At 45.9% G+C, this 14,463-nt stretch overlaps 1 protein-coding gene across 3 annotated transcripts in view; it reads left to right on the forward strand.

Annotated features, from left to right (window-relative positions):
- bmpr1ba (bone morphogenetic protein receptor, type IBa) overlaps positions 1-10,526 on the forward strand; it is a 193,034-nt gene extending 182,508 nt beyond the window's left edge. For all 3 annotated transcript variants that reach the window (XM_070872861.1, XM_070872875.1, XM_070872868.1), the window contains one exon: positions 1,564-10,526. In XM_070872861.1, coding sequence (XP_070728962.1) covers positions 1,564-1,689 — 126 coding nt within the window. In that variant the 3' untranslated portion in view covers positions 1,690-10,526. The remainder of the gene's footprint in view (positions 1-1,563) is intronic.
- Positions 10,527-14,463: the final 3,937 nt, after the last annotated feature.

Below are 14,463 nucleotides of genomic sequence, written 5' to 3' on the forward strand. Positions count from 1 at the left end.
GACCACTTGTGGTACTGCATTTCATACTTCAATAACCCTCTGTGGGAAATAAATTCTCCCTTTTTCATGCTGCTTCCAGTACTAATCCGTAATTGTGTTGTCAGATCTCAGTTATTCCTACACGATGCCCTGAATGCTGCGGTTAATTATCATCATCACTCGCTTCTTTTAACACCACCACATTGAAAAGAGAACACACATTTTGTGAGCTGCTGTTTAAGACAGCCGGCAACTTAGTTTTAATTCTACGCTCATTCTTTGAGCAAGCAAGATAAATCCAGACCACCCCATCTTCTTCTTGTAGCTGATACTGTAAATGGTTCCCTCTCCTCAGACATTGTCTCCTCCTCACTGGCATCAGCCCCTCCTTAAAAGATGCCATTCTGCCGTTCACACCCTATCTAGACTAACCTTTTTTTCAACTTCTGCCATTACCATCTCAAATCGGCCCATCATCCCTTTTGTCTCTCTAATCTCGCCTGCCTTCCACCCGATCACTGACCTTCCCTTTTGTTCTGTCCTCCCCCTCCCCCTTTCAGTGCTGCTTAAGAATCTGTTCAATTCGAACACTCGCCAGTTCTGACGAAGGGTCGCCGACCTGAAACGTTAACTCTGTTTCTCTCTCCACAGATGCTGCCTGACCCGCTGAGATTTCCAGCATAGTCTATTTTTATTACTTTAACAAACCCACCCTGGAAACTGCTAACTACGACAAAAGCGAAATACTGCGGGCGCTGGAAATCTGAAATAAAAACTGAAAATGCTGGAAATATTTAGCAGGTCAGGCAGCACCAGAAGGAGGAGAGAGAGGCAGAGAGCTTTAGGAAGGGAATTCCAGAGCTTGGGGCCCAGGCAGCTGAAGGCACGGCTGCCGATGGTGGGGCGATGGAACAAAAGCAAAATACCGCAGATGCCGGAATCTGGAATAAAAATCAGAGAATGCTGGAAATCTCAGCAGGTCAGGCAGCATCTGTGGAGAAGAAGCAGAGTTAACGTTTCGGGTCGATGACCCTTCATCAGAACTGGAGAGCGTTCGGAAAGAACAGATTGTTAACCAGCACTGAAAGGGGGAGGGGAAGAAAGAACAAAAGGGAAGATCTGTGATAGGGTGGAAGACAGGAGAGATTAGAGGGATGGGGGCCCACATTCAAATGGTAATGCCAGGAGTTTAGAAAAACATTAGTCAAGATAGGGTGTGAATGGTGGGATATTGACCGACTGCCCTGAGAGACAAGGAGAACAATAAAGAAACAGGCTCTGAGGGGTGAAGGGAGCCAAAGATGGGCAGAGGTTACGCTCTGAAATTTTTGAACTCGGGGACATGCAAGAGGCCAGAATTAGAGGAGTGCACAGATCTCCGGGGGCTGTGAAGCTGGAGGCGGTTACAGAGATAGGGAGGGGACGAGAGATTTGGAACACGAGGATTTTGGCAATTGCCACATATTAGTTTGTCGAAGAAAATGTTGGAGCACTCATGCAGAAAAGCGGAGTAGAACTGCTAAATCACCTTGGCTTGATCCTCACTGATGTTTCGTGTGTGTGTGTGTGTGTTTGTTTTGACAGTGCTTGAGGCAGATGGGGAAAGTTATGACCGAGTGCTGGGCCCACAACCCCGCCTCCCGGCTAACGGCGCTCCGGGTGAAGAAAACCGTGGCCAAAATGTCCGAGTCACAAGACATCAAGCTCTGATGCTGCACCAGAACCACGCCGCTCAGTCCTCGAGATCCTCGCGTAGCACGAAACCCACGGCAGCCGGGGGAGGGGGGGGAGAGCAATGGGCTTTTCCCCAACCTTTTCAAAACTACCTTTTTTTGTTTCAACAAAAAAAAAAGTCGTCGTCTCGATCGCGACCCGCCGTTTGAGTGGGCGCTGACGCGGGCAGATTAACGAGGGAGAAACACACTGTCCCAGCCACCGGAACTTCCACCGGCGGGGGGAGGGATTAATCTTTATGTTTTATTTTTTTGCTTGCATAGTGTAAAAAAAAAGCAACAGTTATTCAGAGTTTAATGCAAAGGACGTTGCATGCTTGCTTTCTGTGAAAGCTGCTCACTTGTTTGTGTTTTTTTTTTAAGAAGTATAATGCATTGAGAGACTGCAGGGCCAACTCCAACCTGACTCGAATTGTGCATCAGCTGAACCATGTGCATTGCTCGAACCGTGTGTCTAAAACAAAGCTGCTTTCTGTAATATATTTTTCCGACGTCACGAGCGCACACACGCGCGTGCTCTGCAAGACAGCTCCAACTGTCATCATGTGACCCTTTGTCACATGACTCTTGTATCGTTGCACGTCAGTAGTTGCCTTACCTCGGTTGTCCACCAGGGGGAGCAGTAGTCCACTAGAGGGGAGCTCTATTACACTTTCCTGTTTAACTGATTCTGCGCTTTTGAGAAAACGGGGAAGAGGCAAAATTGCCCGACTTAACGCCAACAGACCCCGGTGCGTTGCTAGGGATTCACCTCAGCAGCGTTAGTGGAGTTTGACAACCTCCGGCTCTGTAGCAGAATCATATCTATTTTATTTCTGTGTGCTTGGGTATTTTTTTTTTGACTAAAGGGTACACTTGACAAGGATGTGGCGGTGTCAACATTAAAGGCGCGTCGCGGACAGAAACCCACGGCGTTTCGTGGATTGGGTTGTACGGGCAGCCATTTGAAACCATCTTCCGCTGGTGTGGCTGGTCAGATTACGTTGCACGATTGGAAGACAGCTGGTCAACATAAGATCATAAGACCGAGGAGCATGAGTCGGCCATTCGGCCCCTCGAGCCTGCTCCGCCATTCAATAAGATCGTGGCTGATCTTCGACCTCAATTGGTTTTTGCCTCTCCCAGGAGATCACATGGCTCCAGTTGGGGTGGAGTGTAGAATGTTTCAGTATAAGGGGTGTCGCATTTGTGTGAGGTGGACTGGTTGGGCTGGGTGCTCTTTGCCTTTCCGCCATTGTTCATAGGTTTATATGTAACCTTTAGGGCTGCTGACCGAGGGCCGTGCGGCTCTTTGTCGGCCAGCACGGACACGATGGGCCTCCTTCTGCGTTGTAAATTTCTATGTTTTTAACTCCACTTTTCCGCCCAATCCCTTGATTCCCTTAAGAGTCCAAAAATCTATCGATCTCAGCCTTGAATATAATCAACGACTCAGCATCCACAGCCCTCTGGGTGGAGAATTCCAAAGATTCACCTCCCTCTGAGTGCAAAAAATTCTCCTTATCTCAGTCTTAAATGGCCGACCCTTTATCTTGAGACTGTGTGGCTCCCTGGTTCTAGACTCTCCAGTCCAGAGATAACAGCCTCTCAGACCTACTCTGTCAATGCCATCTCAGAATCTTACATGTTTCTATGAGATCTTCCATTCTTCTAAACTCCAGAGAGTATAGACCCTATCTACTCAGGCCTCTGGCTAAGCATTAGTACGAGCAGGCCTATACCTTGCCTTGAGCAACACGTCACTGGGCAACTTCTTAACGTGGTCAGGTTGTTCTGCTTGCACTGGAACTGGGCCGACACCTTTCCCTTGATTGCCTTATCGCGCCATCCTGCTTTCCGCCTTTGCTCTGTGCTCCTGCACCAATCCTGCCTCCCTTAGGAACGCAGGCAGAAGTCTTAAGGAAAGATTGTTGGGTAACAAAAGTGGTCATTCCCTGATCCAGCGCTCCCAGTGAGGAGCTGCACTCTGGGGGTGCGTGACGGGCACTCGTGGGATCGCAAGGACCTCCATCACATTCCTGGTTGCGAACTTTCAGTTCCCATCTCTGTGAACATAGAAGAGTGTGATGACATTGTGTCGCTGATCATGGCTGTTGTTCTTTGTCATTTATGGCCCAAGTTTTATTTTTAGGACATTGGGAACAGGAGTAGGCCATTCAGCCCCTCGGGCCTATTCCACTGTTATGTCACGCCATTTAAAAAAAAAAATTATTCGTTCATGGAATGCATTTATTGCCCATCCCTAATTGCCCTTGAGAATATGGTGGTGGTGAGCTGCCTTATACAACAGACTTGCTCAGCCATTTCAGAGGGGCAGATAAGAGTCAACCACATTGCCGTGGGTCTGGAGTCGCATGTAGGCCAGACCGGGTAAGGACGGCAGATAGAAACATAGAAAATAGGTGCAGGAGTAGGCCATTTGGCCCTTCGAGCCTGCACCACCATTCAATATGATCATGGCTGATCATTCACCTCAGTACCCCTTTCCTGCTTTCTCTCCATACCCCTTCAGAAGTGGGATTCGAACTAATGCCTCCCAAGCAAACTGCAATTTAAATGCAGGATGGATTTTTATAACAATCCAGTAGTTGCATGGCCACCATTACTGCTTTTTAATTCCAGATTTATTTAATTAACTAACTTGAATTTAAATTCTCTAGGTGCTGTGGTGGGATTTGAACTCATGAATCTAGGCCTCTGGATTATTAGTCTAGTCACATAACCACTATGCTATTATATCTGCTATTGTTCCTGCTTTTGACCCACACCCCTTGAGATTCTTACCCAGTAAGCGGTCTTGAACGTTGCAGTTGTCTCAACATCCACAGCCTTTTAGAGGAAAGGGTTCCAGATTTCCACTGCCCTTTGGGTGAAGAAGTGCTTCATGATTTCTCTCCTGAATGGCCCAGCTCTCATGTTAAGGTAATATCCACTTGTTCCGGATTCTCCCACCAGATGGAATACCGATTCTGCATCTACTTTATCAAATCCTATTATCATTTCAAGCATCTCTCAATTAGATCACCCCTCAGCCTTCTGGACTCGAGGGAATGTAAGCCGAGCTTACGCACATTGTCTTCATAAGCTCCGGTGTTGTTTTGGTGAACCTGCGTTGCACCTCCACCCAGGCCAATCTATCCCTCCCGAGGTGCGGAGCCCAGACCTGAATACGGTGCTCGAGACGGAGTGCGACCAAGACTCTGAAACAACCGTCGCATCACATCTCCCCTTGTCTCCTTTGTTGCAACAGTGACTACACTTCAAAAGTATTTCATTGGGTGCGAAGCGCGTTGGGACGTCCTGAAGTCACTGTTTCCTTTTGTATTCCAAACCCCTCGAGCTGAAGACAAAAGAGTGGTAGAAGTTTGGAACTCCCTTCTGCAAACAGCAGCTGATGCTGAGTTAGTTGTTAATTTTAAAATCTGAGATTGATAGATTTTTGTTAACCAAAGGAACGGAGGCGGGTATATGGAGTTAGGTCACAGATCAGCCATGATATTGAATGGCGGAACAGGCTAAATGGCCTCCTCCTCTTCCTATTAGCCTCTTTGATTAGTTTTTGCACCAGTTCATGAGCTGTTCGATGTTTGAACAATCCAAATCTCTTGGCTCCTCCACAGTTTCTGGTCTCTCGGCATTATTTAAAGGTTTGCCCTGTGACGTGGACTTACTCTAGCGGCCGACACTGCTTTGCATTGGCGGTGTTTGCAGTGCGCTCTTCCACGGGTGGAATGTTCCGTGGGCTGCCAATCAAGCAGACTCCGCTCCGCAGTCAAATTTCCTCGTAAACACTCCAGTCATAAACGCTTCAGTCGCACAAAATCCTGTGGCAGAACCACTATCGGTTTACTTCTGAGCCCAGGCCAAAAAAGCTTCTCACTTGAGCTGCTAACATCGCTCGGTAAAGAAGCACTCCTTCAGGCAACTGTTGCATCTCTTGCCCCAGATCTGGGCAAGGAAGGTAAAGGTCAGAGGTCAAGGTGCAAGGAAGGATCCTCGAAGAACTCCCACCAATGTTTTAATTTGTTTACATTAACCTTTGATACTCCAGCGCTGACGGGTATTTAATCAAAAGACCAGCCGACCAAGCTGGCTCAGTTAATTTAGCTCCCAGTCCAGTCGGAATTGCAGCCGTATATTCCATATTTCCAATCGAAGCCTTTATTTTTTTTAAGAGGACACTTTGATGCCTCATAGGAGGAGAAAATTGTTACTTTGATCCTTCGCTTGTGAATGGCAAAGTTGGCATTTGGTGTCCACTATGGCAGCCATTGCCTGCATGGATAGGTCAGCCTTGGCTCAGTTCAGTAGCATTCTCACTCCCGAGTCAGAAAAATCATTGGTTCAACTCCAGCCCCAGAGACTTGAGCGCGTAATCTAGGCTGACACTCCGGTGCAGTGCCGAGGGAGTGCTGCACTGTCGGAGGTGCCGTTTTTCAGATGAGACGCTAAACCAAGTCTGCCTGCTCAGGTGGACATAAAAAGATGCAAAGAGACTTTCCTGGGTAACATTTAGTCCTCAACTAACACCACCTATATACATTTATCTCATTGCTGTTTGTGGGACCTTGCTGTGCGCAAATTGGCTGCCACGTTTCCCTATAGTATAACGCTGACTATACTTCAGAAGTACTTCATTGGCTGTAAAGCATTTTGGAACATCCTGAGGCACTATATAAATGCAATTCTTTCTTTATAGATGTGACTCCAAACCCAACAAACCAATAGGTTTACCTATAAGCCAACCAGGCTATTTATTTTCCCCCCTATAAGAATATATTATATAATAATACAATATGCTGGAGAGTTGTCAAGGTTGTGTTCTCTCTCAGGGTTGCAGACAATGGTTGTAAATTTCTCAAGCTCAGTTGTCCCAGTTTCTGAGGTTATTTGAACTCCTGGTGAGCTGGGTTGCTCCAAGCTATCTATCGGTATATTAAACATATTTACTTTACTACACTGCTGTGAAGGAGCTTAAGGTAAATTGGGCTGGAGATCTGTTTTCTGCTGACTATCTTTATGAAATAATGGTAAAGGTATGATGTAAATATTTTTTAAAAATCATCATCTAATAACAAAACAGTGACGTAACACACGATCCCGTCATTCAGCTTGAGACCTGCTGAGGACTATTGCCCAAATGAGATAGCTATCTTTCATGAAATGGTGTTGGGTACGGACCAGAGCTCCCATTTGTCAGTGGGACAAGAGAAAATGGTGTTAAGTCGCCATTTTGTTTCCGTCCCAAGTTATTTTGAATGCAAACTGGGCGAGATTCCTCTCGTCATTCCTTTGTATTTGCCGCAGTGTTTTCATTTACAGGATTACTTAACTCTTTGAGAACTGCATCAAGATAATATGATTGTCTCTTCATGATAGTTAATTAACCGAACATACTGTGCATTGAAATACCCCTTGTTTTTTATACCCGGTAATAAATATTGGGATATATCAAATTCCCCATTCCTTTGGATCGTCATGAAATGAGAGGCAGCCGCCATTCACTCCTTCGAATAAAAGAAAAATGGGTGATCCAAGGAATATGGGCCTAACGGCACCTCCCCCCTTCAATTTGACAACATAAGTATATAAGAAATAGGAGCGACTGTAGGCAGTATGGTCTCTCGAGCCTGCTCCGCCATTCAATAAGATCATGGTTGATCTTCTACCTTAACTCTACTTTCTTGTCCTAACCCTTGATTCCCTTAGTGGCCAAAAATCTATCGATCTCTGCCTTGAATATACTCAATGACTGAGAAACCACAGCTCTCTGGGGTAGAGAATTCCAAAGAGTCACCACCCTCTGAGTGAAGACATTTCTCCTCATTATCCTTATCCCCTTGTCCTGAGACTGTGACCCCTTGTTTGAGACTCTCCATCCAGGGGGAAAACAGCCTCTCGGCATCTACCCTGTCAATCCCTCTAAGAATATTAGACGTTTCAATGAGATCGTCTCTCAGTCTTCTAACCTCCAGAGAAATAGGCTGAACTGAGGAATATTGTCCAAATGAGATAGCTACCTTTCATGAAATGGTGTTGGGTATTGACCAGAGCTCACATTTGTCAGTGGGATGACAGAAAATGGTGTTAAGTTGCCATTTTGTTTCTGTCCCAAGTGAATTTGGACACAAACTGGGCAAGATTCCTCTTGTCATTCCTTTCTATGTGCCGCAGTGTTTTTTATACCCTCACTGATCGCCCACAGGTTGAAGGGACACTCTGGGAATTTTCCATTTGTCTATCTCCAGAATTGATTTTTTGTTTCTCATTTTTTGCCAAGTAGTTTTGTGTTTATTAGGTTGAACAAGGCCTACATTGTGGGAATGGAACAAATTCCCACTTTGGACATTCAGTACCAGAGTGCTAGCACCAAGCATTTGGGACTAACAAGGGTGAAGTTTCCTCTACTCTGTCTCAACAATTCACTTTAACATAAGAACATAAGAAATAGGAGCAGGAATAGGCCATCGGCCCCTCGAGCCTGCTCCGCCATTAAATACAATTATAGTTGATCTGATCATGGACTCAGCTCCACTTCCCTGCCTGCTCCTCATAACCCCTTATCCCCTTATCGGTTAAGAAACTGTCTATCTCTGTAATAAATCCATTCAATGTCCCAGCTTCCACAGTTCTCTGAGGCAGCGAATTCCATTTAACACCAACAGCAGGAGCTGTATATTTTACCATCACTCAGATCAGAAAGAAAGACTTGCATTTCTGTAGCGCCTTTCACGACCTCAGGACGTCCCAAGGCGCTTTACAACCAATGAAGTACTTTTGGAGTGTAGTCACTGTTGTAACTAGCCACCCTTCTGACTTCTAAATACCAGTAACTGATAACAGCCGTTTTGAGCTGAATTGAGGGAACAATCATGATGACACCAGCTTCATCGGGCACAGGGTTGATCCGCCTAAACACATCTCACGGAAGGTGCTTCCAGGCGGGAGAGAGAGATGTGTCTTGGCCTGAACGGAAAGGTTACCGAGGTGTATATTTCACTGTGCCCGCCTCTCCTCCCCGCTCAGTCCCCATTATCTTTAACCTCCCCTTGCTGGAATACTACTGATAAACTCTCATTAATGCCCAACGATGGTAGTCACAGCGAGAATGGGGCAGAAGTGGTGGTGTCCAAGCAGGGGTGGACCTTCATTGATCCCACTGAAACAGACCCCGCCACAACATCAATTCTGACTTGGGTTGCAAGATGGGGATTGTCCTCTCTGTTACTCCAGAGGAGCATTTTTTTCCCCTCTGGGAAAGCTGTAGCGTAATATCAGCGCTCAAACGATTCAAAGCAATTGCTTTGCACCACGCGATTGACCAGTTTGCAAAGCCCGTTTGTGGTTTTGTCGCTCAGCTTATTTACAATCCATTGACGTTGGAGTTGGTCTTTGTTAAAGGGACGTATTGGTCAGTAAGTTAGGGAGCGGGAAGCAAGTAACTGTGCCGCAACAGTGGAAAGAGATGTTGAATTCGTGTGCGAAGTCGCACGTCAATAAAGGAGACTGTGAACAAGAGCCTGTGCTGGGCAATCAAAAGCCCTGTAGCTGAGGAGATCTGGCGCAACAGGGAAACGCACAAGATTGTGATTTATTGTTGTGTTTTTCTAAAGGAAGCGTAAACACTTTGAAGACCTGTCGGCTCAGATTGCATTCCCGCAGTTCCTGAAATATGAAATCTGTTATTACTTATCTCTTTCCTGAATCTCCCCCCACCTGAATCCATTTCATTTAAACTGATCCCACCCCCGCCCCACCCTTTCAGCTCCACACAGGTCCACGCACCCCCTGGGTTGCAGACAATCGTTGCACGTTGTGTAGAGCAACGTGCATCTTTTCACACGTGAAGTTCCGCGCGTGAGTTGGCCACGCAAACCTTTATAAAAGGGGCCGGATGCCCCAGGAGCAACGATGGGGAACATTGGCATGGAATCCGGATCTTAAAGTCAACGCAACTTTTTATTGTGGTTTGGCAAACGGTGAACAGTTTCAGTCGCGTACATTCTCACACGCTCCCCCTCGCCCGCTCCCGATATCTCCCGTAGCAGAGGGTGTCAACAAACGGGAGCATAGATTTAAAGTAATTGGTTTAGAGGGGATTTGAAGGGACATTTCTTCACCCAGAGGGTGGTGGGGGGTCTGGAACTCACGGCCTGAAAGGGTGGTAGAGGCAGAAACCCTCACCACATTTAAAAAGTACTTGGATGTGCGCTTGAAGTGCCGTAACCTACAGGGCTACGGACCCAGAGCTGGAAAGTGGGATTAGGCTGGATGGCTCTTGGTCGGCCGGCGCAGACACGATGGGCCAAAGTGGCCTCCTTCTGTGCTGTAAATTTTTATGATGCTGATCAGACCCCAGGTGAGAGCCATGGCAGGACGTGGCTGTGGATGTTGGGCCGTTCCTGGCCTACAACGAGGGCAACTCGCAAAATTGACGGCATAAGGGAGCTAGGGTTTCCCCCCCATCCCCGCCCTCACACACACACAAGAAAGTGTCGCTGGCCCCGATCTGTACATCAGGAAAGTTGAGAATGTTGGGACGCCAGAACTTTGCAGAGAATGTGGTATTTTTGTCTTGCTACAAACGAAACTCGATCGTATAACTGGAAACAGAATCGTTTTTTTTTTACATCTGTACAGATGAGATTTAAGAGAAAAGAAAGCTACAGTTCACTGGGAAACAGTGCCTTATTTAAACTGTACATAGTTGTAAATCAGAGGGATTAGAATACAGAATATTAGTTGTATATGCTATAAATATGTACTGTGTTTACCATTTCCCTAATAAAAAAATTCAGTTCCCGACATTTTCAACTGGTGTCAGTGTGTGGCTATTTTCTTTGTTTCACTGTGCAATACTACAGAAAATGTGTCTTCTTAGGCAGTCCCTCGTGTCGAGGATGACTTGCTTCCATACCAAAAAGAGATGAGTTCACAAGTGTTTCAATGAAGGACCTAATATTCCAGATCCCGAACTGCATGTTGAAGGGTGGAAGATGCCTGTGCGTGGATTTTTTTAACGTGTGGTGACCGTTGCACTGGGCACTCACGGACCTCGTACGCACACATATCGCAGTGTGGGCTGGCCCCTGGGCCCTCGCCTCTTCTGGGCCCCGAACTCACGCCTCTCCTGGGCCCCGATCACGTCCCTCTACAATCTCTCGCCGCTCCTTCGCCCCGACCTCGCCCACTCCTGCTGTACCTGCCCACGCTCCAATCAGCGACCTGGACCTTGGTGACCTTGGTTAACCCTTGCCACTGGACCAAGACCTCGCTCTGTCAAGCCCGTGTGGTGGCTGGTGTGCAACGGTCACCCCACATTAAAAGAATCCACGCACAGGCATCTTCCACCCTTCAACATGTAGTTCAGGACCTGGTCCTTCATTGAAACACCTGTGAACGCATCCCTGTTTGGTGTGGAAGCAAGTCATCCTCGATACAAGGGACTGCCTAAAATGATGATCTACCTGAGAGAGCGTGGCATCAAACGCAACCAAACGAACCATGTCTACGGGTCAGAAAGCCAATGTGTGGACAAACAAACATCAAGCGACGAGAAAATGCATCAATTGTCTTGTGCAGCGGGCTAGACGATTGCCTTTCAGTTCTGGGGCCTCTCAGAGTCAAGTCCTGCCCAGACAGATGGAGTGTGAATTTCCTCTGTGCAATGTGTTTAAGGCTATTTCCGTCTGGTTCCCAATCGATGTAAATACACACGAGAAAGCTGGCAATAATTCCGTACTGATTGGTACTAAAGTGTCTGCGCCAGAATTTGGAGCTGGCCGACGCCCATTTCTTGCAGCATTGGCGAGATGGAATTTGGGTCACGATCTCTTGCAGTGCGTGAGCACATAATCGAGGCTGACACTCCCAGTGCAGTGCTGAGAGAGTGCTGCACTGTCAGAGGTGCTGTCTTTCGGATGGCACATTAAATAGAGGCCCCGTCTGCTCTCTCAGATGCATAGAAAAAGATCCCACGGCACTATTTGATTAAGAGCAAGGACGTTCTTCCTGTCTCCTGGCCAATATTTATCCCTCAACCAACACCCACAAACCTGGTCATTTATCTCGCTGTTGTTTCTGGGAGCTTCCTGTGCGTAAATTGGCTGCCATGTTTCAATACCAAACAACAATGACTACACTTCGCAAGTAATTCCTTGACCATGAAGTGCTTTGGCACATTCTGAGGCCATGAAAGGCGCTCGAATTAATGACATTTCTCTCTTCCAAAAGATTTAAGTTTCTCTCAGCTGTATGAAAAGACAGAGTTGCATTTATATAGTGCCTTTAACGGCCACCGGACATCCCAAACTGTTTTACAGACAATGAAGTAATTTTTTATTGAAGCATAGTCATTGTTGTAATATGGGAAACACGGCAGCCAACTTACACACAGCAAGCTCCCACAAACAGCAATGTAATAATGACCAGATAATCTGTTTTAGTGATGTTGATTGAGGGATAAATATTGGCCTCAGGACACCGGGGATAACTCCCCTGCACTTCTTCGAAATAGTGCCATGGGATCTTTTACGTCCACCTGAGAGAGCAGATGGGGCCTCAGTTTAACGTCTCATCCAAAAGACAGCACCTCCAACAGTGCGGCACTCACTCAGCGTGTCAGCCTAGATTTTTGAGCTCAAGTGCCTGGGGTGGGACTTGAACCCACAACCTTCTGACTTAGCAGCGAGGGTGCTACCCACTGAGCCACTTTCTAACACATCACCTTCCACAGGAACAAGCCAGGGTCCTAGCGGATACAGTGATTTCTGCACCATGTGTTAAAAATAAATCTCGCACACACATAGATGCCACGGTTCAAGTTGCTTATAAATATAATTTATTACTTGTTTTTAAAAATTCCTTTTACACAATGTGCGATTTACACACTGTGATTTACACACTGTGATTTACACAATGTGACATACACACTGATTTGCACACTGTGTGATATACACATTGTGCGATTTACACACTGCCATTTACACACTGATTTACACACAGTGTGATTTACACACCGTGCGATTTACACACTGCGATTTACACACCGTGCGATTTACACGCCGTGCAATTTACATACTGTGATTTACACACACTGTATTTACACACCGTGCGATTTACACACTGCATTTACACACCGTGCGATTTACACGCCGTGCGATTTACATACTGTGATTTACACACTGTGATTTACAAACCGTGCGATTTAGACACTGCGTTTTACACATTGCGATTTACACACTGCGATTTACACACTGTGCGATTTACACACTGTGAATTACACACTGCGATTTACACACACTGTATTTACACACCGTGCGATTTACACGCCGTGCGATTTACATACTGTGATTTACACACTGTGATTTACAAACCGTGCGATTTAGACACTGCGTTTTACACATTGCGATTTACACACTGTGATTTACACACTGCGATTTACACACTGTGCGATTTACACACTGTGAATTACACACTGCGATTTACACACACTGTATTTACACACCGTGCGATTTACACGCCGTGCGATTTACATACTGTGATTTACACACTGATTTACACACTGTGATTTACACACTGTGATTTACAAACCGTGCGATTTAGACACTGCGTTTTACACATTGCGATTTACACACTGTGATTTACACACTGTGCGATTTACACACTGCGATTTACACACTGTGCGATTTACACACTGTGAATTACACACTGCGATTTACACACTGTGATTTACACACTGCGATTTACAAACCGTGCGATTTACTCACTACGTTTTACACATTGCGATTTACACACTGTGCGATTTACACACTGTGATTTACACACTTTAATTTACACACTGTGATTTACTCACACTGTGATTTACACACTGAGCGATGTACACTGCGATTTACACACTGCAATTTATACACTGCGATTTACACACGTGCGATTTTTACACACTGCGATTTACACACTGTGCGATCTACACACTGATTTACACACCGTGCGATTTACAAACTGCGATTTACACACTGTGATTTACACATAGCGATTTACACACTGTGATTTACACACGTGCGATTTTACACACTACGATTTACACACTATGCGATTTACACACCGTGATTTACACACCGTGCGATTTACACAGTGCAATTTACACACTGTGGTTTACACACTGCGATTTACACACTGCTATTTGCACACTGTGAATTACACACCATGCGAGTTACACGCTGCGATTTACACACTGCGATTTACGCATTGTGCGATTTACACACCGTGCGATTTACACACTGCGATTTACACGCTGCGATTTACACACTGTGATTTACACACTGCGATTTTCACACTGCGATTTACACACACTGTATTTACACACCGTGCGATTTACACGCCGTGCGATTTACATACTGTGATTTACACACTGATTTACACACTGTGATTTACACACTGTGATTTACAAACCGTGCGATTTAGACACTGCGTTTTACACATTGCGATTTACACACTGTGATTTACACACTGTGCGATTTACACACTGCGATTTACATACTGTGCGATTTACACACTGTGAATTACACACTGCGATTTACACACTGTGATTTACACACTGCGATTTACAAACCGTGCGATTTACTCACTACGTTTTACACATTGCGATTTACACACTGTGCGATTTACACACTGTGATTTACACACTTTAATTTACACACTGTGATTTACACACTGAGCGATGTACACTGCGATTTACACACTGCAATTTATA

Source organism: Pristiophorus japonicus, chromosome 2 (genome assembly GCF_044704955.1).
Source record: "Pristiophorus japonicus isolate sPriJap1 chromosome 2, sPriJap1.hap1, whole genome shotgun sequence".
Lineage (NCBI taxonomy): Eukaryota > Metazoa > Chordata > Chondrichthyes > Pristiophoridae > Pristiophorus > Pristiophorus japonicus.